This window comes from Siniperca chuatsi, linkage group LG1, assembly GCF_020085105.1.
Source record: "Siniperca chuatsi isolate FFG_IHB_CAS linkage group LG1, ASM2008510v1, whole genome shotgun sequence".
NCBI classification, from domain to species: Eukaryota; Metazoa; Chordata; class Actinopteri; order Centrarchiformes; family Sinipercidae; genus Siniperca; species Siniperca chuatsi.
In genome coordinates this window covers 7,792,858-7,819,909 of record NC_058042.1, presented here as the reverse complement: position 1 = coordinate 7,819,909, position 27,052 = coordinate 7,792,858, and the positions used below count along the sequence as shown (strand labels likewise).

At 39.4% G+C, this 27,052-nt stretch overlaps 2 protein-coding genes across 7 annotated transcripts; one reads left to right on the top strand and one right to left on the bottom strand.

Annotated features, from left to right (window-relative positions):
* The first annotated feature begins 861 nt into the window (after positions 1–861).
* LOC122874878 (40S ribosomal protein S17-like) lies at positions 862–5,301 on the top strand. The gene is made up of 5 exons (XM_044193372.1): positions 862–970; positions 2,131–2,282; positions 4,279–4,384; positions 4,616–4,681; positions 5,185–5,301. The coding sequence occupies exons 1-5, from the start codon at positions 968–970 to the stop codon at positions 5,260–5,262; spliced, it is 405 nt and encodes a 134-aa protein (XP_044049307.1). The 5' UTR covers positions 862–967; the 3' UTR covers positions 5,263–5,301.
* Positions 5,302–7,050: 1,749 nt separating this feature from the next.
* On the bottom strand, positions 7,051–21,476 carry cpeb1b (cytoplasmic polyadenylation element binding protein 1b). Of its 6 annotated transcripts, XM_044193333.1 has the most exons (13): positions 21,318–21,476; positions 20,901–21,072; positions 18,473–18,694; positions 16,802–17,031; positions 15,422–15,677; positions 15,170–15,283; positions 13,989–14,093; positions 13,188–13,324; positions 11,217–11,415; positions 10,703–10,797; positions 9,743–9,823; positions 8,707–8,770; positions 8,356–8,497 (listed from the first exon to the last, which is right to left on the bottom strand). In XM_044193333.1, exons 1-12 carry the CDS (start codon positions 21,384–21,386, stop codon positions 8,711–8,713), a joined length of 1,740 nt encoding a protein of 579 aa, XP_044049268.1. In that variant the 5' UTR covers positions 21,387–21,476; the 3' UTR covers positions 8,356–8,497; positions 8,707–8,710. The 6 variants fall into 6 exon arrangements, with proteins under 6 accessions (XP_044049250.1, XP_044049260.1, XP_044049275.1 ...); XM_044193315.1 differs by lacking the exon at positions 8,707–8,770 and having other exon boundaries at positions 7,051–8,497; XM_044193325.1 differs by lacking the exon at positions 8,707–8,770 and having other exon boundaries at positions 7,051–8,497; positions 14,004–14,093.
* Positions 21,477–27,052: the final 5,576 nt, after the last annotated feature.

Sequence of the window (27,052 nt, the reverse complement as noted above, 5' to 3'; positions counted from 1 at the left end):
AACAGTTATACTTAATAGTTTCTTTGCCGATTAAAACTTCAATACTATATATTCTCTTTAAATATTGTCAGCTAAAAAAAAAGTTCATTTATACACATAATTCACATTCAATTGATGCTTTTTTAACATACTTGTATAGCCTATCTTAAAGGGACAGTTTAAGCTCTAACCTGTGGTGCTATTTATGTGTCTGATTGTTTTGGTGTGAGTTGCAGAGTATTGGAGATATCGGCCGTAGAGATGTCTGTATTTTTTTTAATATAATGGAACTATTTTAGGTCCTACGTGCAACTGCTCACAACAAGCTCTGTGGATTATCTTGATTAACCGGGTCGTGATTTCTGGAAACAGACATTGCTGTTGAGTTTTTCAAATGTATTTTTTGGCGCTTTGAGCACCACTAGTCGAGTGCCATATAGTCCCATTATATTCGAGAGAAGGCAGACATCTCTATGGCCGATATCTCCAAAACTCAGCAACTCACACCAAGACAATCTAGATGGATAACTAGCACTACAGGTAAGGGAAAATATGTATTTTGGATTTTGGGGTGAACTGTCCCTTTAAGTCCTTTTTTTTTTTTACACATTTACAGCCATGAAGACACATATATATAGAGAGATATAATACAATTAATACACAACACATTTGATGCTTGAATACATTTTAGTGCTACTTGTTTACATTTACTTAAGTAAAACTGTGAATGTAGGGTTTTTGCTTGTAAGGGATTATTTTTCCATTCTCGTATTACTTCTTTTATTTAAATAAAGGATTTAAGAACGTTATCCACCACTGAAATGTGTTCCGTATTAAAAGTTTTGTTTGTGGTCTTTCTTCCCTGCACTTCTCACCTCCCGCCGCTAGTGGTCAGTGTTGGCCGCGGGGGGGCGTGGCAGCGGCGGCTGTAAACTATAAACTTCCTGTATGAACATCCGGTGCCTCTCTTCCACCGGTCCGAGTCAACATGGTGGGTACACAGAGAACATTTCACTTCACCAGCCCACTTAATCCTTTACAATCTTCACTGTCTGTCTGCCCACCAAGCGGTTACAAGCATCACTCCGCACAGAAACGGCACAAAGATTTCTAAATGCTGGGTTTCGATGCTCTTCAGTGCAGTTAAATATGTGTAAAGACAAGCTAAATGTCGCCGTGTTACTTACCAAATGGCAAGCAAACGGTTAAAAACAGCCTGAATATAAACAATACACAAGTATTTCTATAAAGTAACAGTAATGGTTTGGTTCGGTTTATGTTAATCTCACTTGACTTTGTTGCCGTTGGTTACTGAGGAAAGCGGTCATAATGGACAGTTTAACCTGGGACTAATGCTTTGTATGATAACGGGTCTAACGTCACAAGTCCAGGACAAAGCTTACAATCATTTCAGGGTTTTATTACTGGAATTACCATGTCAACACCAATCGTTTTAATTACACTTTAAGTCAACACTTTAAATTTAGTTTTAATTGTCTTGAAAATTGCGTCTTATTGGTGCTATGATTTTCTGGTCAGAAAGCAGTCATGCAGACTTATTTTTAATAGGTCAAAGTCCACTAAGCATGCTTTAATTTTCTAATATTCAGTGATTAAGTTGCTCCTTAATTTGCATTCTAGTTAGCCTTAAAACTGATTTTAAACCCTTACCTGTGAGCTGAGGAAACTCGCAGGCACCCTGAGTTTCAAGACTACAGTGAACTGCCCTCTGCAGTGTAATTGCAGTGAATTCATGTGTTCAGAAGGATCTGAGGAAATTCATGGATTTGCTAAGGACAAGTGGAAATGCGCTGCTTTGATTTTCAGGCTGTTCATATTTACTGTAGCTTTAGTGGCAAATTCCACTCTTTGAGTTGATATGTCTCTGCCTAGAGGTGTTTTTGTGATAGTTTTGACACAACAAAACAATGAATTAATAAGAGGTATCACTGAATGATTTCTGAAATACTATCCCTGCTGAATATCTATCCAGTTTGACCACTAACATGCGCTCTTAATGTACTGATCATTAACTAGACATCTTCATGTGTGATTTTTTTTTTCTGGTTTCTGATTATGGGTGGTATGTTTAATTACTATATTTCTCATTTGTATGAAAACTGACAGTGTCTCCGTTTGGTTTCTCTTCAGGGGCGAGTCAGGACCAAGACAGTCAAGAAGGCCGCCAGGGTCATCATCGAGAAATACTACACCCGTCTGGGCAGTGACTTCCACACCAACAAGAGGGTGTGTGAGGAGATCGCCATCATCCCCAGCAAGCCACTGCGCAACAAAATTGCAGGGTAAGGTGGAATTTGCTGCCGTTTTCAGTGTGTATGCTGCAGAAATATGCACTCCTGCTTGCAGTTTTATCAGGTGTTTATGATTCACCTTTTAAGTTCACCTCAAATTTGATGGTGACATGAAAGTGTTTCTTCAGCAGCTGCATAAAACAGGCTGTCAAGAGGATGCATGCAAATGAACATGGTGTCATTGAGCAGTTTTGAATGGATCCTAGTGATGTGATTATAATAAGTAATCGCCTGAAGGCAATTTTTTTTATCAAGTTTATGTAGTTAAGCTCATAACCTGGTTGAATTTGTCCGATTGTCACAGTAGTAGAGAGCAGTTTAATTATCCTGCAAGATCAAACTTTTTTTTTTTTTAATTCAGTTAAATTATCTCATAACAAAATGGCTTTGTAGAAATCTGAAGCATGTTACTGGTTTCGTATTTGTTGTACCTTAGGACAACTTTTTTATGGGCTTGTGACATGTTAATTAAACTTGTCAATACTCTTTTAGAAAGGACCCCACTTACCTCCGTCACAGTGGTGAGAAATATCAGAGGAAATGTTTTCCTGGTTTCACAGTTTTATATGGTAAAGAGAATAGGCGCTCTCGAGTCTCTTCTGGTACTGTTTGGCCCGGTCTACATCAGATGTGGAGTTTGAGAGATGACAAAAAAGTGTAATGGTTGATACAGACATGCCTTCTCTCTTCATGCACATTGGCTGTCATGCATTCTTGGCTCAGCAAGACTTAATTTGTAATCATGGTAAGTCACATCTGCTGCCCCTGTTGCTGTTGGCATCTGCGCTGCACCATGTAGTTTGAGTTGTAAGTACAACATCCTAGTTACTGATGCTCGCGCTTATTGTTTAAAAGCTGCAAGATGTTTGCTGTTAATATTACTGAATAAAATCTAAAGATGAGCAGTAAACTAGTTGTGTTAACTGTGTTCTGCTCAGTCTGATAATGACCTCAGTTCATGTGCAGTCCTGTAGATGCGTCTCTCACATTTTCCAGACATTCGTCCTCGTATGTCAGCTGTCAACATTAGATGACGTTCTCTCTGCTGTAGCCTTGAGCCTTCAGGGTTGATGTCTAAAGCCACTGTTAATCTGTAGTCAGTGGAAGTGAGTGCAGAGAAATTTCACAGTGAGTCAGCAGGCAGTATATTTCCTCAGATACATGACTGCTGTAGTTTTCCCTGCAGCTGTTTATCAAAATTAAAAGTTTTACCCCACTTTAATGGAGTTATTCTTGGGATGGAGGCTTTGTGTTGAGAAACAGAGGTGCTGGCATCTTGTTGCAGTTTTTATTAGTGTTCTTATAGCTCATTGTACTTTTTCGAGACAGCTGGAGGTCAGTCGTGTGCACGCTTAGCAGACGTTGAACGCAGAGCACTTTAGTTGAATTAAGCTGTTTAGTTTTTTGTGTGCACTGAGACTGTGGTACACCACAAAGTGATTGTTGTTGCAGAGTTGATTGATTTTCTGTGATTCATATTGATGTTGCAAAATGTAGAATAAACTGGGTAAGTCATCAGTCATAACATACGGTTTGTGGTTACTAATTGAAAGTTTTCCCATTATATTCGTTGTCTCAGAGAATGTCTGTTTTTGATTCTTTCATGAATCACAATGTTTTTCTTTTGACTATGCTGCGTTATGAACGTGAGAGCAGTTGCACAGTAACCACAATACCTCAAATTCCAGCTGCAAGTGTTTGCAAATTGCTAAATATTTAATTTTTTCTCATTAATTCAGACTAATGAATGTTCATCACAAGTTACCAAAGTAATGTCTTAAAATTGCTAATTATATGAAAGAGAAAAATTGGCATTTTGCAATTGGTAAACTAGCTCATACTTGATATTTTACTTGCTATAGTAAATGGTAATCATCAAAATTGTAATAAAAGTATCACCTAATTATCACATTGTCACCTAATAATTTATGCAGGGACTTTACACTAAATGTATTTTGTTGTCGACTTGTTCCTGTTTGTCTCTCAGGTATGTGACACACCTGATGAAGCGTATTCAGCGCGGTCCAGTCAGAGGAATCTCCATCAAGCTGCAGGAGGAGGAGAGAGAGAGGAGGGACAACTACGTCCCAGAGGTCTGTTCGCACTCTTCTTTGTTGTGAGACAGCAAATGTGTTGCTTTGGTTTGATGATCAACTATTCTAAAAGGATGCAGCTGCTGCATTAGGGTCCCCAGGTTTGATAAATCATTTTGGTGTAACTGAATACCTTTTTAACTTGCTGGCTGTTGCTATCAAACTTTAATTTCTGAAAGGTAAAGACACAGTTCAGGCAGCTAATTTGTGGTTTTTAATTTCATCCTCCAGATTTCTGCTCTGGACCAGGAGCTCATCGAGGTGGATCCAGACACAAAGGAAATGCTTAAGATGCTGGTGTGTATAAAACATGTTCTGCTGCTTTTTAGTGACAGATAATGAGCTTTTGTTCTAGACCTGAGGACACATGGTACTTAAAATTCCTTCTGATTTCTCACAGGCAGACATTCAGACTTGTCAAGCCATTTAAATGTTGACCAAAATGCTTTACAAAAAGATGATTATTCAGATAAAAACACATGTAATGTTTTGGATAACAGGCGCAACTATTGCACAGGAAATGTCATTTAGGTGTCTTTGAGCCAGTATGCACATTGTGGACTAACAGTTTCACAAGTCAAAATGTCCTGTCAGAAAAGCTTATCACATGACTGTGCTCTTAACAAACCTCAGAATATTTTTTTTCCAGATTGCTAAACTATCATTTTAGACAGGAATGCATATTATCAGGGTCAACAATCTGACCATGCAGGCAGCACGCAGTCACAAGCTTTTCTTATAAATTAACTTTGATTAGCTGCCTGTGATTAATTCATCTACCTAAATCATTCCTCTTCCAGGATTTCGGTGGCCTTTCCAACCTTCAAGTCACTCAGCCAACTATTGGAATGAACTTCAAAACACCACGAGGACTGTAGAATCATGTGTAATAATCCTCTTAATAAAGAGACATAATTGTCTTTGTTTTACCCATGAAGTGATGGATATTTCCTAAATGATACATGAACAGCAAAATGGAACACAGCCTTTATTTTTCAACAGCCAGATACCAACACAGGGAAATTCTTTTTGCTTATTCCAGCTCTCACCAATAACTTTAGGAAATCCAGATGTTATGTTGACTTTACCTAAAAGGTTAAACCTAATCTTAAATAATGGCTTTCACATAACTGGTTAATTATCGATCAATGACGGTTTACCCGTTTTTTAGAATTAGCACTTACAGTATATGGCAACTTAATATGGCTACAATGAAAAGCTAAATTTTATTGTTAACACACTGGCACTTGGGCAGCTAATAGAGCATTGGAAAGGACAGTTTGATCAATTTAACTGAAAAGCTTTTATAAAGCAAGGCTTAAATTTACATTTAAATGATGCATTAAGGAAATCATTTTGCCAATTAATAATCCTATTTGCTTCTGCCTGTGATTTAGTGTGGGTCAGACTTGGTTTAATTTTTTCTCTGCACTTCATTTCAAGTAATCCTAAAATGTAAGCCTTTAGAATCATTTCATTTTAAAATTCAATTATATAAAAATAAGCATGAGGAAATAGTTAATTGGCAAATATGATTCTCTTTTGCTTAAAGTTAAATGCATAATTTAAATGAAAATGTAATATTTGATAGAGATCAAGTTTAAAATCACTTCATTGTTAAATCACTTTAAAAGTTGCTGGTGTCACAAAAAAAAAAAATTCACAGGACTGATTACAAGTTACAGTAAGCAAGACAACTGGTGGTCCTGCAGACACAATACCAGAAAGAATAGATTATAAATAGGAAATACCTCACATTTTTAAGTTTGTTTTTAGAAATCTGCATTTTAAAACTTTCCAACCTTTCAAAATAATTCACTCAGCATAACTCCTGCAAGTTTCCTCAGTTTAGGCCGTGCATGCATAGCATTGCCCTGGCTTTAAACCACTATCTTGCTTATCAGTCTGAATTAGAAATAGTGACCAGAAAAATAAAGACCTTTGTTCAGTACCCTGAGGAGTTGTAGTGACCCGATGGGGACCTGAAGTATCTAATGGTTAAAGCCGACTGTGCATGCAACTGCAAAAGTTGATTGTGTTTGAGTTCATCCTCAGAGTGCTATCAGGAAATTGAAGCACCAAGACTGTAAAATGATTGAGTTAGGTCTTGTGTTTTGTCAGAACATGTGATGGAGCCATTAGTCAGGCATCAGTGATGCAAGTTGGAAGCTGAATGGGTTTTAGGAATATTCTGGTTCAACAATCTGGCTGCTATCAGACCAACTGTTGTACTAAACAGTTGGGGTAGAGACATGTAGTCTCCAAATTAATTTAGAGACTACATAATGAATCAAGCCTCGAGTTTGAAAGACAGGCATTGATCAAACAGAAAAGTTCTACCACAGACCACACAACTATGGAGCTGCATGATGTGAAGTGTAGGATCCGACCCATAACAGTCAGGCGGACATATCCTTACTTTTAATACATTTTAACACAACCTCTTAAAAATATGTATTCCCCAAACTGAGATTACTTAAGTTATTAGCAGTGCTAAAGCTCCTCCAGAGACAAAATGCAGTTTCCCCATTGGACACAGGATTACAAGCTTTGAAATTCCAGTCAGTCAATTCCTCAACAAAATGATTGTGATGACCTGTGGATGTTCAGATTTCTAACAACTCAAAAAGACAAGTTTTATTAATAAAGAGTCCAGACATGGCTGGTAATGCTTAAACACCTTTATTGTGCCCAATCAGAACATACTCCACAACTGTAAGTAGCAGCAAACTTGGCAGACCACAATGAGGTAGACTTTCAAAACTCTTAAAAAGCAGCTGGGCTAAGGGACAACAAGCTCAGCATGACAAACCTAATGGATAAAGAAAAGACACTTTGTCTTTGGCACACAGCTTATTACGCATTTACGTCCAACTGGAACAGGAAGGCAAAATGGGATAAGAGCGCGTGGAATCATTTACTGGGGTCTACTCAAGCTCTGGATAGATTAAATTTATCAGCTAAGTGGAAGTTCTTACATTCAACAGGAAACAAGCAGCTGTTCTAACATAGGCGTGTCCCCCTGCTGATGTACAAAAGTGATTAAAAACCACTGCCACCTCTCCAAACGTGCAAATTAAAAAGTGCAAAAAATCAAACTATGTACAATCAAATATTCATTCACTATTCTAGTCTCAACAGGGTCCATCAGTTGCTTGAGAATTGATGGATTGCCAGTTGAAGCATATCCAGTATTATTGTTTACATACATTTAATATAACTGGACCAGCAAAGCAAGTTAAATTAGTACTTCCAACAATTTGTGCCCATTCAGTTGAAATTTGGGAGGGCAAATTAAAAAGAAAAATAGCCACAGAAAAATGTATGAGAAAAAAGGAAAAATAAAAAAGGGGGGTTCTCCCATAAACAGCCGCCTGGTAGAATTCTGTTCAAAATTTTCATGTCATGACTTAAAACCGTTTGTGTACAAATTAGTAAAAAACTGCGTAAAAATGTCTGAAATGCGACTGGTTAAATGAAGCCCAACATTCAACTCCCAAAAGTAAGAAACACCAGTTGGCTTGCACAGGAAAAATGGATGCCAACTGGGGGTAGGGGAGGGAGGAAGGGGGAAAAAATAAAAATTTAAAGGCACTGTATGGCATTTGCCAATGAACGGCAATGAGACTTGCGTGATTGCTCTTCACTATGCAACACATGTAAACAAAAAAGAAAAAAGAAATGGCATTTTTATCCACTTCTTAACCTTAGGCTGACTCCCATCTCTGTCTGGCCACAAGTCTGGGAAAATGCATAAGTGAGAAGGGCCCCTTGTCTCTCCCAAAAAAGGTCACTGTGCATAGTGCCACTGTGAACAACAGCAAAAACGTAGCCAAGTGCAAAAGTGAACATTTTCTACAGTGATATCCCAGTGCCTGGTGGAGCGCCATAGTCCCCTCGTACTGAGGGACGTCTGACACTCGTGCTCTCCTTGGCGGGCAGCCTTGCCTCATAGAGAGGGGCTCTTCCTCTGGCCCTTCAGAGTGTTTGGAGCCATCTGCTTTAGCTGGAGTCCCTGTTCTTCTGGTTGCGCATGAGGGGCCGGTGGTTGCTCAAGATGTCCATGGAGTGCTGCCAGTGCCAGCAAGAGCGGCAGTAGTACTTGAAGCAGGCCTGGTGTCAACAGACAGTGATTGAGCACATTGTCAGCTACCTTAACTGATAGGCATTTCTGATGTTAAAAACACTCAGGTAATCCATTCCAAACTGAATTCATGCACAATAGCTCAAAATAAATTTATAAGGATAATTCTGGTTTATTACAACTTGGGTCTTATAACTCATAGAAACAATGGCCAATGCTACTATAACATTTTACTTACCAAGTTAGTTGCTGAAATGTTGAAACACAGCGATGATGTCGTTATACTGAAGTCCAACAAGGTCCTTCAAGGTCAATCAGGTTGTAAACAATACTATAATAAGACTGTAAACAAACTCTAAACCATTTTATTTTGAGGTAAAACCGAAAGTGAGCGCACCCTAATGTCGAGAATAATCCCTCATTGCACAAGAAAACTGAGCCTACTGTACTTGCCATAGATGTGCACATAACCTTGAAGCAGGAAGTCTGTAAACTGAGATGTTAGTTGAAAATGAACGGTCAAATTACCTTGTCTGTTTTTGCTTGCAAAAACAAACAAAAAAAAAAAAAACTTTTGCAAATCTGGATAATTGTCCAACTGCTTGCTTTTCTTGCAGTGACGTTTAGCGATGTTGTGTTCCCAGATCTCAGCATTTAACTTAGAACATTGATCACAGTGTTGTACTTAATGTACAAATAAACCAGAATTATCCTTTAATGATCCACAATGTTGTGATTTAAAAATCAGCATTAGGTTTGATGCAACAAGATCAAAAGTTTTACTGCATTTTTAGTGTACTAAACACTAACATTTCATTTGATTACTTTCATTTTCCTCTTTACTGGATTCTCAATTGTTTTAATCCATTTTTATGCCTTATGAAAAGCAATTTATATTGCCAATGTGTTTTAAAAAAAAAAAAAAAAAAAAAGGAGCAATACAAACCATCTTGCCTAAACCAGATTTCTTCAGCTTGTCAGTGCTGGTAGTCTGGAGAATAATAAATATTGAGTTTTTGGCACTATTAAGCAAGCAATTCTTCCTGATTTTTGTGGTAGGATACAAACAAGTTTGCCTTTTGGTTTACATTACAGTCAGGGGCTCAAACATTTCATACTCTGAGGACCATAAGTACTAAATTTTCATGGCAATCTGGTCCTGAGCAAGATGCGACAGAAGCTACTTATGAAAGTAGTGACTGAGCCACTGACCATCAAGAGCCACTGCTAGCACCTCAAAGATTTGTTGAGCCACGATTTGAGTTACCACTAACCTGGTCTCTGCAAAAGAAAGGCCCAGGTTGGCGAAGGCAAACTTGACACATGGAGTCTTCCAGGTAGGGGTCAATCTGAACCTGAGGGAAAAGGCAAAGCCATGCTACTCCATTCACAGCAGTAAGTGAGGTGCAGAGAGTTTAATCAGCAGGTTTTCACTTGCAGTAATTTTATTAAATCTTAACACACCAGTGACTTTCAAAAGAAAAGAAAAAAAGGTTGCATTTGAAACCACCTACTATATTAGCAGTATGTATATGATTTGGCCAGAATGTAGCATGCAAACAAAAGCAAAATCTATAGTATGCCAAATATACCTGGATGTTGTACTGATTCAGAAAATCTCCAGTATACAGCAGACAAGTCTACCTAGTGTACTGTGTCCCACAATGCAAAGCACTTTAATGTAACAACGTTGTTTTATTAGGGACAGCTCACTAAGGTTAATGTTAGTCTTAGTAATATCAAACATTAGCTTGGCAGACTTAACTTACACGTTATGGCTAATGTTAGGACAAATGGAGCGATGTGTTCATTACAGACAAGCTGTAGCCTAGTCACAATTTTGAGTTGTTCTTACACAAGATTAAATTTGAAAAAAATAAAATAAAATTGTGGTGTTTACATTCCTTCTATTGTTTACTTCTGCTTTCCGAAACTGGCTAAACCTGGCCAAGCATACAGTGATTCAACAGTTTCATACTGCATACTACTATGAAGAGCAGTAAACAGTATGTAGTACATACTGTGTTCGTCTGTAGTAGGCAGTTGCGAATACAGCCAGGGTTCAAAAGCATTTGTGCTGGATATGGTATTTTTACAAGCACATAATTTAATTTTCACATGTTTATTTAAAGAGAACATTTTAAACCTATGCATAGTTGACATTTCGTCACAGTCACTCTCCATAATAGCAGCAGAAAAATGACATTACCAACACTCATTACAGAGCATCTTACCTTCTTTGTAAACTTGGGAGTTTTGATCTCCACAAATGCTGCACACACAGCTTTCAGGTAACTGCGCTGATTGTTAAAAGTGACACGTCCAGAGCCTGTACACAAAAGTTAAATCATTCATTTGCACAGTAGGTTTATATAAAACAAATCGTGTCCAGAATGTTTTTTGCCAAATGCAGATATTTGATAGCTTGGCTTTTGGACTCCGTTTCCTCATTGATCAGCACCGTAAATTCGCAATTGGTCTATGGCTCAAATTTTCATGTCAAAGTTTAAACCTACACATTTTGCCTCCATGAGTACAGTGAATACACTGAAATCGATCCATTTCAATGGCGTTGCTGTGATCAGTGAAATTGTCTTTGCTTTCTGAAGCATTAGGAATACAAGCGTAAACATTCAGAGGTTTCATTCATACACCATTTAATTTTTAAAGTGGACAGCTTTTGATTAAAAAGATTAATCCTGAACACAAAGAAATGACTGAATTCTGACTGAACACCCGCAACCTCACCTATGGGATACTTGTGCTTGTCCGTGTCAATGCCAGCGTACATGACGCCGCCAAACAGGTCGTTCATGATGCTGGCCAGCGCCTCAGCGTTCAGCATGCCATGCAGCGCACCAACAAACACCGTCTTACTGGGGTCCAAACGCTGGGCAGGGCAGCGCACATAGTTACTGTCGGAGATCACCCAGGGGATCACCTGCACCTGTACCAGAAAAAGGGACAAGTCACAGGAGTCACTTGGCAGGTTACTTAACCTTGTTTCTTTTTCCTGAGGAAAAAGTTTGTTATTGTTTGTAATACCAGTAAATTTGATTAGGGATGTCCCGATCAAGTTTTGGCTCCGACCAGAATCCTTTAGTATTGAATATCTGCCAATACATATTTAAACATTTAGGTTAATATAACTATCGTATGGGATTCTGTATCTCACAATTCAATTCTGTCATTTCAATCTGACATTTCAGAAATAGTTTATTGTAGGAATTAATAGTTCCTACATGAAACCGCTCAACAAAACTGGATAATCTTGGGTAAGCGGGTCATGATTTCTGGAGAGACTTTTTGGAGAAGTGAGCACCACAACGCAAGTGCCATATAATCACATTATATTCAAGAGGGGTAGACATCTATCTAATCTAGATGGCTAAATAGCACTACAGGTAAAAAGGAAAAATATGTATTTTTAAATTGATGATGAGTTAGAGTTGAACTGGGGGGATGCGACTACTGAAACTGACATGACACCAACCGCTAGACAGAAGACTTATCACTGTTGGAGTGGAGCTTCTGCTGTAACAAACTACACCCAAACTGCCTGTTATCAAGTTACTCACAGATTTAACATTAATTAGCGACCGCTGATATGACCTGCCGCCGTAACATTTGTCATCTCAACTGGTAAAAGCAACCGTTAGCACCGGCTAAAAAGGACAAGCTGCTGCCTGAATGTTTTGTACGCTGGTCTTTGCTAATTATCAGCATCTGAATTCAGCGAATCCATACATTTTGCCAACCTCAGTGTCAGACCTCTTGAGTCAGTGCGGCAACGCCAGCAGGCTGAGGTCGACTGAACAGCTGAGTACAGTAAAGAAAGGGCCGTTGTTTGATCTGCTTTATTTTACCCAATGGCGATCATTAAATATGCCCAGATACCAATCCTTAGGATCGGCTTGGGACATCCCCAATTTTGATACAATACCCAAGTTTTGGTGCAGATACTTTTGATAGCTCAATTTAAGAGAAAAATAAATTAAGTCTTTCTACAAACTCTCCATTAAAAAAAAGCAAAAATCCTCAAATTATATTTAGTCTGCCCTACAAACACTTTGCTTGAATAAATAGTGTAAAACTGGCAACATTTTGATTTAAAAAAAAAAAATCAGGAACTTTCTCTATGGCTGAAACTAATGATTAATCTTTAAAAAAAAAAAAAAAAAGTTTTCAAAAGATTGCTTGTTTTCGCCAACCAGCAGTCCAAAACTCAGTTGCCTTTTTACAGTGATTTAAAAACAGAAGAGCAGCAAATGCTTGGAGAAGCTTGAACCAGTGAATGTTTGGCATTTGTGCTCGATAAATTACTTATCAAAATTGTTGCCAATTAGTTTTCTGTCAAATAGTTTTAAATTGTTTCAGCTCTGATCAGAGAATAAGATAATGAATCTCAGCTTTCAGTCCTGACAGATTCTAGATACATGTACACCAAGTTGCTGTTTGTTAGGTACAACCATCTACAGTAATGCAATCCAATACCTCAGCACTACAATAAATCATTAATGAAGCTAATTTCTAGCCTTTGTTGAGACAATTGTCCAAGTACACTAATTTGAATTTATAGTTTACAGTGTGACATTACACTGCATTATACTGAAAGGTATTTGTAATATTTTGGCGTGGGTAAAGTATTTATTGCAAGTCCAGGCTTTGGATTGCATTACTCCGTACATAATGTGCCTTGCGGGATTAGTTTTTACTCACATCCTTGCATCGCATTCTGCGGCTGGACATCTTGAAGTAGTACTCTCGGTTGTCCTCTGGGTGAAACGGGTCCTGGGAGCAGGCATGGAGCAATGCTCGCACAGACTTTTCATTCTCAAACACCAAGTAAACATAGCCTAAAAACCACACAATACTTTAGGACACAGAAGTAGTATTGTGTTCAGGCAGCAACTACTGTAAAATCAATTACAAAGACAAGACAGCCACACAAATGAGTCTTTAAGTTGCACAGCCATTGCCAATGTGTCAGTTGATATTAGGCCTTTTTAAAGCTATCAGTTAATTGAGGAAAAATGTAATAAATTATTGACAATGAATAAACAAATAGTCACTGCCTGAATAGTCGATCAGTTGTGAAATTTTGTGTGGCAAGTAGAAATGTCTCAGATTATGAAGACATTTGCTGTGAAACCTGCATTAGGAAAGTTGAATACAAGTTCACAAGTAGACCCTCAAACACTGAGAATATTTGCTCAATCCAACAGCCTAAGAAAATTACCAGCAAGTTCAACGAATACCTCTGGGGGGGGATTACAGAAACCCAACCATTATAAGCTTTCACAAACTAACACTCACCACAGGTCTAATGCATTGTGAGGCATTTCTTATGTCTACTACTTGCATCTACCACCATGTTTTATGCAACATTTAAGACCCACTATCATCAGAAGTAGCTCTAGAGGCCGACAGACAGTCAAACTCACCAGCATACCATGTGCTCACCAGGTGCCACCCTGAAACCATGAAGAAAATCAAAATAACCTACCAGCTTCTTGTTACCTTTTGCCACATTACCTTTGGGAGGACAGCGAGGGTGCTTTCCATCCTTACCCGGCCACTCCACAGTCAGAGGGCCGTAGCCACTGAAGGTGTTGATCAGACCAGCTGAAATAAAAAGGATGAGGTGACAAAATGTACATTTAGCAGATGTTAGTAAAATAGAACCAGTATTTGCTTTCATAAAAGTGACACATTTCTAGTTTAATGGGTGAGAAATGTGGCTGTGGGAATTTATTTTGCGACACCATACAAATACTCCAGCATAATAATAATAATAATAATAATAATAATAATAATATTTTCCAGCATAGTGACCCCTCAGGTTTTCAAGGGTGAGCAACCAAAAATGCAAATTTGGATCATACCGCCATTAGTATCAAGCCTCAATTTTTGATGGGAACTTTTCACTGGTTAGAATTTACTACTAGACTTTTGCTGAATGCATCACTAAGATACTGGTTAATACTAATAATCTAGTATGTACATTCAAGTAGGTGAAAAATAGGTGTATACATAAATATATATAAAAGGATTTATAGGTGGATGATACATGTACAGCGTGTATTTTAAACTAAATACATTTATAGGTAAGTGGATATTTTAGGGTTACAGGGTTATTGACACTATGTGACTGGTCGCAACAAAACAAAAGTTAAGGACTTAAATTCTGTCAAGCCCCAATCAAATGAAAGTTTACTTTACAGGTATACGTTCTAACAAATTCCTTATCCTTTCATATTTCTATACTAAAATTACATCAGTTTTACTTCCCGTGGACACGGATATCATTAAATGAAACTTAAAAAGTGACCAAGGACAAAACCTGAAACTACCATGTGGTAAGTTGAAGTGCTGCTAAATTAAGGAGGGATCTGGAAAAACCCTGAGCAATTCACCTCACACCAGAAGGAATAAAACTGTAGATTACAACATGTTGCCCATTGAGTTTGTTCTGATACAAGGTACCATGGGTTGAGACAGGTCAAAAATGATTTCAAAGGATTTCTGAACAACTTTTGAACAATTCCCGCTTACATTACATCCACTGCAACACTGTCTGAACCAGAATTATGGAAGTACGGATTTATGCATGCTCCCTCGTTGCACATTAATATTAACACCAATAAGCTTCTACAAAATCATCAAGAGATCTGGCACTGTAAAATTAAAGCAGTAGTTACCTTCTGTGATGTCCCAGGGCACGCCACCAAGAAAGACCTTGCAGGAGTACAGAGGATCCTTGTTGTTTCTAGGAGGCAGCTGACCACTCCAGGTGAATGTGGCCTCATTTACAGCTGAGGAGTCCAGAAAAAGGGGTCACTTCCATTCACAAAGCCACCACAACTACCATGTATACTGTTAAAGCTGAGCTATAAGACAATCAAAAAGAGGGCAGAACAGTAAAAATCAGATTTCAAGTGTTTTAGATTTACCTGCAGCCTGCCTGTGCAGGCGGGCCTCCCTCTCAATACTGAACACATCATCCGACTGGTCAAGCACATCTGTACCAGGCCAAGGAGAGCCGGTACGCCAGCGGCGGGAAATGGCTGAAGAGGCGGGGCTGGCACTGGATGGTGGGGTCAGAGGAGAGCTGGAGTCCTGGTGGTCCAGACGGGAGCCCAGTCGCAGCAGATCCTTCTGCATGTTTGATGTGAGATAAGGCAGGGGAGGGGAAATCCGCAAAGTCGACTAGAGAGAAAGACATGTCCAGACAATTGTACCTTACTGGAGACGAGACCGATGAGATTTAGGCATACAATACAAATTCTCAAATAAAGCCAGCACGAACAAATAAAGACCGGCAAATGTACATTTCCACAGTACTGATTTCATACTTCCCAATCTGCTGCTCTGAGTTTCTCACAGAAATACAGGTTTAATTTACTAGTGAAGTGAAGCCTGTAAGCTAGTTCACTCTGCTCTCTCACATTGCAACATATTAAACTAACCTTTACGATCATGGTTTACTGAAGCTGTCGGTGCTCTGTTCACTCCTTTGCTGCAGGCCTGCTGCCACACTGCTCACCTGAAAGGTATGCTACAATTGCCGCCACCACCGCTGCAGCTGCTTCTGTTTGTATAGCATTTTATAAGCCCCACCTCCACCTGTAGGATCTGAGTCTAGCTTCCCTTGGGAAGCTGAACTTCGCATTGTTGATTTGGTGTCCAGGCTGTGTACATATTCTACATTCACAATGCATTCTACATGTTAGTATCTTTTAAAAAAAAAAAAAAAAAGTGTCAGTGAGACTCAAGACTTCAGATGTTTCACATTAAGAGTCTAGTAGGAAAGAGATTATGCCCTTAGAGGCTCTGGAAGGATTTTAAGATTAAACAATCTAAGATGTGTTGAGTTTGATGACAGTAGCTTAACACATAAGACTAATCGAAAGGAATTAGTTTGAACAATATTTCTGTAAGTGAAACGCAAACCAATATAGTGGTGATTATGGCATGACTATGTAGTATATATATACACACACACACACACACTGTAGTGATGAAATTAGTGCTGTGGAAATTTACATTATCCTGAATTTATCAAGAAAACCAGTAAATACAAAGCTATAGTGTTTCTGTATATTTAACAGAAATATAGGCCCATCTAATAAAAGCCCAGATTTTATAATTTATGGTATCTACACGTCAGCGTATTGTGACCTGGCTCTCCAATCAGCCTCAATATTTGGTTATTAAAATAAAAATGCCACAGTGTGTAGCCTATCTAAGGTTTGAGACAAATTCCCCACCTGACTGGCCCCTAACAAGCCAACACAAAACAGGAGTTACAGAATAAGTATCCTGTGTCTTACCAGCATGTCACAGAGGTGGTCTGAGCCAGAGCTGAAGCCACTGGTCTCCGAGTCTTCTGGACTGCTGGAGCGAGAGTCCAAAAAGGAGCCCGAGTCCAGACGGTTTGCCATGCGAGCCATGCTGGGGAACTTCTCCAAGAAGTCAGCAGTCATGCTCATGGATTCAGGGGGCAGGTAGCCAGGGGGCTTCCCAAGGATGCTACTGAAGGGACTGTTCAGTATACCTAGCACTGGAGAAATCACCATTTACAATCTTATTGAGATGACTCAGCCATTTCACAGTAATCTGTACAAGTAGCCATGGCGATAGTACCCCTTAGCTTGTTTGACGTAGTCTGTTTTGTGCCAGTGGATGAGCAAACTGAAAATGGGATGTGTGCTGAATCTACAGAGCTTTATCGATTTGTCAGGAGGCATGCTGAATTGCAAAGGTTCTTGAAAGTTTCTAAAATTCGTGTTTTTCTTTGCTCATCCAAAGTAAAGAAAATTGGGTTTGTGTGCTGAATCTACAGACTCATTGATTTGTGAGAACTGAAAGGCTGTAATGCAAACTTTCCAAAATTTGCATGTGGAAGGGGATACTTTATGTACAAGCTGGCTGCCAACAGCAAAATGCGCAAATCGATGCTTTAAACATTTTCGATTTTACCTTTGATGTTTTGTAACTTGCCACTAATCTGAAACACAATAGTGTAACAGAAGCTACACGCCTTTCCCTTTAGCAAAATGACTGGAGGTCGGTTTATCTGACACCTTTCCCAAACAAAGTTCAGTGACTGCTAAATCAGCAATTCCTTAAGTATTAACCAGTGTCTTCCTCTTGATAAAGTGAGTCAGTTTCCAACTGTGACAGATATGTGTTGCCTGTAACAGTGAACATAAGGCTCTGAGGGGATTATTCAGCGGTAGGCCACATTCAAAGCTCTGTCCCACTTTGTTGCGGGCCCAGTTTAGAAAGCTCTAAATGAAGTTAATTATGCCTGGTCGGTTTGGACATGCGGCAATAAAACTATAGCACTACAAATGGGTCAGGACAAGTGGGGCATCATTATAGTTGGCGGTACCTCTCCAAAGAGAGACGCTCATCTCAGAACTGTCCGAGAACCCAAATGTCATTATTTAAATAATCTCATCGCTCATGTTAAGCAACTAAGTCGGACTGTTAGTCCAGTTTTCTAGTTTTTATCCTAACCAAACCTAAGCACAAAACAACATCTTGGCATCAGTTTGAGCAACAGGTAATATACTTAAATATTTAGAAAAGTGACTGAACTTCTTAGTTAAATTAATAGCTTACATCCTATAGGTTTAGGGAAATTGTAGGGGAATTGTTTGTGTGCCGGCTCTATTGCCAGAGATGCAGCAAAGCAAAACTGCCACATCATCCTCCCTAGTGACGCTACAGCCTGTTACCACACAGACTGCTGATAGTGACCAACCACCACATATTTCAATATAAATGAGGGCTACACAAAAATCCAGGCACACAACCTCACAGATGTTACAATGTCTACTGTAATGGCTAAATAAAATGGGTCATGAGAGAGCTAATAAACCCAACCACCACTAACCACACTCTGGGACATAATGTGGTATATAACACAGAAGACCAAGGCGCAGGTTTTGCCAATTCCTAAACACACTGAGGTAAACAAAAGATCTGGTACTTACTGGAGGGTGAGCTGGTCTGAACCTGGGAGGGGGAGGTGTGTGTGTCTGTCTCCTGGCTGCTCCAGGGTCTGTCCCAGCCGGACAGCCGGAGAGACTGGAGGCCCAGGCCCAGGTCTGTGACACCCGGTGGGCCCCTGGATGATGGCATCTCGTTGGAGCCGGGCATGCCAGCACGGTTGGGGAAGAGCATCCTCCTGCTGCCCACCGCAGCCAGCTCCGACTCTTTTTGGTCCAAGATCCAGTTCAGAGATGTAGGAAAAGAGAGGGGAGAGGAAGTGTTAAACAGCTAAGAACTGTTGTTTCAGTCTGCGTTACACAGAAAAGGGTATGAAAGATTCAGCACATGAAACAGTTTCTGTGAAGAGAAATCTTGTTTAAAAAAACAAAAAAAACCAACTTCCCTCTTCACATCTCCCCCTACCCTGGCTGACGGGGGAGCTAACCTGCTGCCTCTGTGCTCGGTGAAACTGCCATGCATCTCCGTCCGCATCACTGACCCACCTAGCAGCATGTGACATGGCTGCTGATGCACTCGCACACCCTTGCTAATGACATCAGCTTTCCCCCCACCTCCCTGCTTCCTTGCCTAACAACTGTGTAATGAAAAATTCCTGTCGGAGCTATTGGCTTGTTGATAGAAGTACTCCCCTCTCTGGTAGGGACAGCACGTCTGAGTCGTTGAGAAGTCAGCTGCCACTGCTGCTGCTTACTGTGTCTAGATTTGTTTCCTGAGCGAGCTGACAGAGGCAGGAGGGAGGGAGGGAGGGGGAGGTGAGGGGCAGAGCTACAGCGGCACAGTGGGAGGCAGCATGGGAGAGAATGACTCAGCAGACATGATTTAAAAAAGAACTTCAGACTTGATACCCAATAACCCACAGAAACCAACAGAAACCTATACATAACCTATACATAAATAAGTATTACACACATTGGTTGCTGTAGTCTCCTGCTTTTTTGCACACAAACTGAAGAAAAGGGCATGCAGAGCCTCGCTGTAGCAGAATCAGCTTACTGACTGATCAGATGTTGAGGACTGAGCGATTTGCACCACCAGCTCCTCCCTTCCCTCTCCAGGCCTGGAAAGCATCCAGCTGCCAGCTACAGCCCTGATTCAGCAACACCAAGCCGGGGTGGTGGGGCAGAGAGGCCACACCGGAAGTTTAGCTTAGTTTGCGCCAAGATACAATTCACTTTAGCATCACTTAAACATTAGTGTTGTACTGCTGCTTATGTCAAGCTGAATAAAACCCTTTATATTATAACTTAGAGTCATCTAGAACAAGATAGCAAGTCACAAGTGCAGACATGCCTTGGGCAAATGTACAATTCAAGGAAAGGACGCAAGCACTGTGCTGAGATTAAATCTTGGCAAATCTCACTCTTGGGGTAAAAAAAAAAAAAAAAAAAGAAACCAAACACTTGAAGTACTGCAATGCTGCAGACCAGCGATGCAGCATGAATCAGCTGCTGGCACCCGAATGATAATGACAAGGTGAAGGAGGTTTAACAGATGGTATTCTGGCTGAGAAAGTGAAAGGGGCTGCTGCTTAAATGCAACTTTTCACCTTAATACAAAACAAAAAATCCATCCTGTTATAAACTAACTGGTACTGTACATTGTATGTCACATTTAGACCAGAAAGCCAAACAGCAGCAGGGGAATCCATGATCAGATGCAGGGCCATACCCACCACTGAGGTCATGTCCTCTATTTGTTCTGGGAATTTACAATTTTTAGGAAACTGGGAAGAATTTACATTCACATACAACTGTAACTTGGTGAAACATGGTGGATATTTTCAAGCTGATTCGTTACTTGAGCTGAAATATTTAGCCAAGTAATCAATTAGTCAATTGACAAAATGAATGGCCTCCCATTTAAGACCTTTATTTTGATAAAAAGGCAAACATGCGCCATTTTTAGCTTCTCAAATACAACAATTTGCTGCTTTGTTTTATTATCGTTGTGAATTAAATCTCTAGTTTTTGGACCATCGATCAGAGACAAAACCAGATTTTTGAAGATGTCACATGGAGCTTTTGAGAAGTTGTGAGGGGCTTTCTCTCAGTTCAGACATTTTATAGACCAAATGATTAATCAGTTGAAACATGACAGTTGATTACCTTTGGCCTAACGGCAAACAAATTGTTCTGGTAGTGTGGCCTTGAAAACACATTTAGTCCTTAATTTTTTTTTTTAAATTAAATGATTAAATATTAAGAAAACTTCACAAACTATTTGATGTCTGCTCAAACGTTTCTCACAGGGAAAAGGTTCAGTGGAGGGACTTGGATTCATCTCAGTATTTCTAAAGCCTTGTAGCCAGAATGTGTTTAAACACCAGCAGTGTGAGTGTAACCAAGCGTGGATATTTTCTTTTACAGCCAAGTCCACCTGCTGCAGAGTGAAACATAAATGTGACTTTACCACACAGCAGGTCTTGGTTTCCCTTGGAGTTGTTCGGTGTGGTGCACACACCGGTGAAATCCAGAGCGTTGCCCAGCATGGTGTTCATCCTGCGGAAGATGTCCGCGTTGCTGCAGGTAGACAGTGCCGGAGACTCCGGGTCCGGGCTATCCGGCCTGCGGGGATCGTTTCTCTGCAGGAGGAAACCAGAAGAGGAGAAATTAAACCTGCATTCAAGTTATTAAAACTCAAGGTTAGGACATATGTATGTGGCAGAGTGAAAACCGTGTTGGTGAGTTATTTTGGGTAGGAATTAAAATGTTCACAAGTCTACAAGACGTCGGTGGTAGTTTCATGACACACTAAAGGTCAAACGATAACGTTGAGACGTGGCCCAAACCAATTCAGTTCACAAAGTTAATTTCGTTTTTCACTCACCAGGGAAAACGCCATGATGTGGACTGACAGCCTATGAGAAATGTCACAATAATAACGGCCGTCTGCCATAAAAGGTCATATTTATGAAGTCTGCTAGCCAGCTAATTAGTCTCAATTTAGTGAACGTGTGCTCGGCGAATGACTGTGCCTCGAGGGGCCTCTGCTCACGTGCTCCACATCAAAGTGCAGACCGCAAAAAATACAAATCACGTGTCAATATACCGACTGGGGACAAATTAAAGGACAAACCTGAATAAAAGAGTGACGAAACATATCAAATGCAAATGCTTGGGTGCAGCAGGGCTCACTGAACGGTTTGGTGAGGATGAAAATGTCGTGAATAAAACGCTACGACCTTTCCAGTCACCAGATCTCAACCCAGTTTCACACCTAGGGAAGATTTTGGACCAACGTGTAAGACAATGCTCTCCACCACCATCTCCATAAGACCAAATGATACAATATAAACTTTCACCTTCAGATATATTTAGTGATGTCTGTAACTGTCACTGATGCTGTATGTCCTTTTGTTTGTTTTCCTTTCTATCTGCTGTACTCAGGTCTCTCTAGCAAAAGAGATCTTGATCTCAGTGAGATGACCTGATTAAATAAAAGGGTGAGTATATAAATGAGGGAATATAATATATGGTGTTCATCCATCTAATAGAAGTCCACAGACTTGGCGAGGAGCACTGAAGCTGCTGTGGAGGCTCATGGTGACCTGACTCCATGTTGGTTTTGCCTTTAATTTGTCACCCATCTGTAGATTATAATTTGAAAAGAGATATTTAAAAAAAATGACACAGAAACTGGTCAGTTGAAGTATTTAAGCTTTGTACATGTTCTGGATGAACACAATATATTTTGTATACCCCACACTATTTAAAACAAATACTATGATATACTATACAAATATCAATATAATACATAAAATTATCACTTGAGACAGTATTGCTGTCAGTAGTTTAAGTACAGCACTGTTTGTGGTACTGTGTGTATATTGCTTGCCTTGTAATTTTGAGTTTAACTGTGTAGTTTCTATTTTTATTTATAGTCTTATTTTTATAATACATACTTCTAATGATTTATTTTTTACTTTTCTCTATTTATCTGTACTTGTGTACTTATGTCCTTGTGCTGCTGCAACACCTGAATTTTCCCTCTGGAGATCAATAAAGGCTTATCTATAACTTATAATGTACTAGTAAGCATACTTCTGTTTTTCTAGACCATATTATTATTAAAATATAAAAGTATATTATTAAAATATTTCAAATCTCACCCATGAGTGAAGGCATTTCCCTTTAATCACTCTTTCTATCCTGATAATCAGACTGAATTTTAATTTCATTTCACTTCATTTATTTATTTGAATCGATAAACAATACTGAGATATGGTGGTTCGATTCAGAGGTCAGGAACCAGGTTAGTATCTTACTATTGTGATTCCTACTTGATTCATTTCAATACAGGTAATATGGAGGTGTATCTCTGGCCTACAGTATGTTTGTTAATGTTTATTTATTCAGATTTCTTTTGCAAGACTGACCTGATCACTATGACTTTGGTCACTTGGCTATGGAGGTATCTTGTTTGATTACACCAAGGCAACACAAAAGCAAGACTAAATAAAACAAGAATGTTTGGGTGTACCTTGAAGATACTCAATTCGCTTAAAGGAGATATCTTGTACTCCCACGGTGCTCATTCCACTTAAAAACAACTTGGTATAGTTTACCACTGTGCCCTGCGTTTCATTACGGGAGATAAATACTGTATTCTTTGTATAAAGCTGCCTCAGTATATCACATCTCTTCTCAAATTTAAAACTACTGCTCATCAGATCAGATCCCAGGACTGGCTAACTCTCCCCACGAATAAATACTGATCTTGGAAGGACAGCCTTTCAGTACTTTGCACCATATAAATGAAATGAATTACAAAGGACATCAAATGTTAAAGAATTTAAACTTTTAATTTTGGCCCTTTTTTTCCGAGATGTTTGTGGTTGTTTCTGATGCTGTTTGTGTGTGATTGTGTGTCTTATCTTATGTTCCAATTTCTTCTGCTGTTCAGGTCTGTCTTGCAAAAGAGATCATGATACATATGAGACATCCTGATTACATAAAGGTAATAACCAGACTGGATGCTGCCCAGTACAACCCCAGACTGATCTGTTAGCCTCTGAGCGGCTCCACTGGAGCTGTTGGGGCTTCAGGGCTTTTCTCGAGGGCACCTCTGTGGCGGCAGTGAGGGAGGGGCAAGCGCTGCTCTTTCACTTTCCTCACCCAGACTTAACCTTTAGGCCCCCTCATGCTTTCCCTGGGCGGCTGTGGCTTAGAGGTAGAACGGGTCGTCCTCTAGTTGGAAGATTGGCGGTTTGATCACAGCCTACATGATGAAGTGTCCTTGGGCAAGATACTGAACCCCAAATTGCTCCAGAGGGCTGTGACTTTGGTGTATGAGTGAGTTAGTTTCTTTATACTGATGAGTAGTTGGCACTTGCCATCAGTGTGTGATTATGATATGTAGTGTAAAGCGCTTTGAGTGGAAAAGTAGAAAGGTGCTATACAAGTACAGTCCATTTACCTGCTGCTGATGTCAGGCCTTTACAACATATTTAAGATTCTACTAAAGAGACAAAGAAAGCTCAAATCTTGGGAAGCATATACCAACTTAAAAATGAACATTTTCATCCACATGTGACCCACCTGTTGATAAATGGCAGGAAATGGAGAGTACATTACCTGGACAAGTGACCATTGACTTGACCTGTATTTGGATTATATGTTGGTTACTGCTTTCAGGCCCAGAACTGGTCACAACAAGATCAATCCCATGTTTCCAGGGCCGTGTTTCAAGGTTAAGGTCAGGTGTATGAATCTCTCTTCTTGACTCTCCCCAGTGCGTATGCCATCTTGAAAGTTGCAAGTTGAAAGCCACAAGAAATGTAACTGGTCAATTAGGACCTTTCACACACATAAAACTAATAGTTAGAATACAATACAACTTTAAATACTACTTTTATATCCCTGCTGACAGCATGGTTAAGGCAGATAAGGATGACAAGCTTCCAGGGTTAAGATGGTTGGGGGTTTTCCATTCACAGAAAGGTGGCCTCTAATGGAGATAAAGTATTTTGACCTTCCCCCATAACAGCAGTGTAGGTAAACTGTGAATGGATTTAAATTTTCCAGATCATATGACCTTTGTTTGTGCTTCAAGTAGAACTGACACTTAATAAGAAAGGCTGAGTGAGAATGTAATCAGAGGCAAGAGCTCTCACCTAACTGAATTTTAGACTGGATAAGATGGAAAATTATTGATCCACATGGGAAATATAGTCTATGCAGCAGCAGCAGAATAAGTTCAGTGAGGAAAAAAGTATAACAGAGCACACAAATAACATATCAAATTAGCAATAAATGCATTTATAGAGAGTAGAGAGTAATGTGGTTTGATAAAACCTTGCTGGTTGATCCCCTTATTTTCACAGCACTCTCTCCAGCTGCTTCATGCCTGCTGGTCATGTGGACGTTGAGCCAGTAGAGGGCGACAAAGTCCGGCATTAAAAAACCTCCAGGCCTCCTTGATTGAGCTGTCTGCTGTTTTATTGTTGACCGAAAGGAGCTATTTTCTTTCAACCAGATTGAAACACTTTTATCAAGTTGGCATGATTTAAAAACTTTGTTGTGGCACAGATACAGTGCTGTTTTTAAAACCGTAACAGCGACATTAAGCACAATTGTGATTAGTTTACAATGTATTGTTTAGATTAGATGTTTATTGTCCCAGAGGGAGATTTGTTTTCACAGCCATATACACAAAGCAACACACAGATACAATGCATAAAATTTTCATGTCTACATTCATAGTTCTCGGCACACAACAGTGTCAGCGAGGCAGTTTGTTCAGGGCTGCTGTGGCAGAACAAGAGGACTTGCACAACAAGTCCGTGCAGTAAGTGTGACATAAGTATTTGTTTGAAATATGAGAAGAAAGGCAAGAAAGTAAATGCTTCATTTTTTTGTCTTCCATATTTCTCTGAAACCTAAGGGCAAACAATAATCATAACTGTATTTTCTTGTAGTCTAGAAAATATGGATGCTTAAGATATTACACCGGGCTCCTCTTCTTAGAAGATATTGATTTTGAGCCCCTTTGTTTCTAAGAGACTGAGGGCTGCATCCATTTAGACTGAAACAGAGAAATACAGAAATGTCAACATATTCATTACATAAAACAACCACTCTTACGTTATCTGATTTTGCTCTAACCCTTAAATTAGCAGTTAATAGTAGAAACTGTTGATCCCTGAACCCCACTGACCCACTGCAGCCTGAGGAGATGACGGTTGGAAATCAAGACTTTAGGATAAATATACAAAGTATATTTAATTTGTGTTTTATACAGAACATGGCATACCATGCACCATTAACAATTCCCAGTTAGAGAGGTTTCTGAGAGAACAAAAAAATATTGTCTGTAACAGAAGGGATAGTATGTTTAGATTTATGTCTGATGCTGGCATACAGCTTGTGTCTGCAGATGAAGACAGCAGAGAAAAGCAAATGCCTTCCAATCCGTAGCATCCCCATCTTCGCACTCTATTGATTTCATGTCAATCCAAATATTCTGTGAGAAAGTGATGTTAAATGACCCGTTTTCCCATGAAGGGCAAATGGCTGATTCTTGAGAGAATTATTTGCTTCCTCTGAACAGTCTGTTCGTTTGGGTTTTAACCCTCTACATTTAACTGATCAGTTCTGTTAGATGTAAGCTCCATTGATGCATTATAGTCCCTATTTGGGGCTGCATCTAATGGTTATTTTTCCTAATTGTTTAGTTTAGAAACTGTCCAAATATAATGAAAATGTCCATTAGTTTCTCAGAGTGATGACTGTAAAAGGTCTGACCAACAATTTAAAACCCAAATATACTCCAACAATTATATGAAACACTGAACAGCAGCAAATACATTTCAGAAACAGCAAATGTTTGACAGTTTTAATTATCAAAATCATTAGATTAATTTTATGTCAGTTAATTGTTTCTGCACTAGTCCCCTTTATTCTCCAATCCTGATTTTTGATTAAAATGGTCAAAAAAAACAAATGAAATACATTTCAAACCAAAATCGGATATTAAAGCTTTAAGTTCAATGCTGACACGCCAGTCTAAATTCACTGGAGGACTGGAGTGCGCCATTGCTGTCTATTTATAAAAAAAAAAAAAAAAAAAAAAAACAGACATCAGTCAGTGGTCGCTGGACACTAATGTAAAGACTTTAGTATAAATGTGCCACAAATTAAGCTGTCACTGGGCATTGCATCAAAATGATGTAAACATCTGATGCAATACCAATCCTGTATACACCACTACTTAGTTAGCACAATATGGACACATGTTTACAGTTAAACAGCAGCCATGTCACCACTACAATTAGGCAGCTGGTCGTATTGAGAAAAGTCACTTAAGAGTCCCTTGAGAAGCAGTCATGGTTGGTTGAGCAGAGCATCTTACCAGCTTATGAGTGTGGAGGTCAGCTCTGCGCATGATGCAAAGAGACACTAATGCAATGGTGCATTACAAATGAAAAGATGGCATGAATTATTGATGTCAACATCTGATGTCCACAGAGTTCAGTTGTTGGAGTTAGCATACAGTGTTGGAGCGTTAACTTTGATTGGCCGCTGACTTGCCGCAGTGATAAATGACAGATGCCCAAACAGAAA

What these genes read in the sequence shown, in the direction of transcription:
- LOC122874878 (XM_044193372.1), top strand. An exon ending in CTGCGCAACAAAATTGCAGG is followed by an intron (nt 2,283 to 4,278) that starts GTAAGGTGGAAT and finishes TTTGTCTCTCAG; the next exon opens with GTATGTGACACACCTGATGA. An exon ending in AGGAAATGCTTAAGATGCTG is followed by an intron (nt 4,682 to 5,184) that starts GTGTGTATAAAA and finishes TTCCTCTTCCAG; the next exon opens with GATTTCGGTGGCCTTTCCAA.
- cpeb1b (XM_044193315.1), bottom strand. Translation starts at nt 21,386, where the DNA reads ATGGCAGACGGCCGTTATTATTGTGACATTTCTCATAGGCTGTCAGTC. An exon ending in ACATCATGGCGTTTTCCCTG is followed by an intron (nt 21,073 to 21,317) that starts GTGAGTGAAAAA and finishes TTCCTCCTGCAG; the next exon opens with AGAAACGATCCCCGCAGGCC. An exon ending in CTCCCAAGTTTACAAAGAAG is followed by an intron (nt 9,824 to 10,702) that starts GTAAGATGCTCT and finishes CTTTTCCCTCAG; the next exon opens with GTTCAGATTGACCCCTACCT.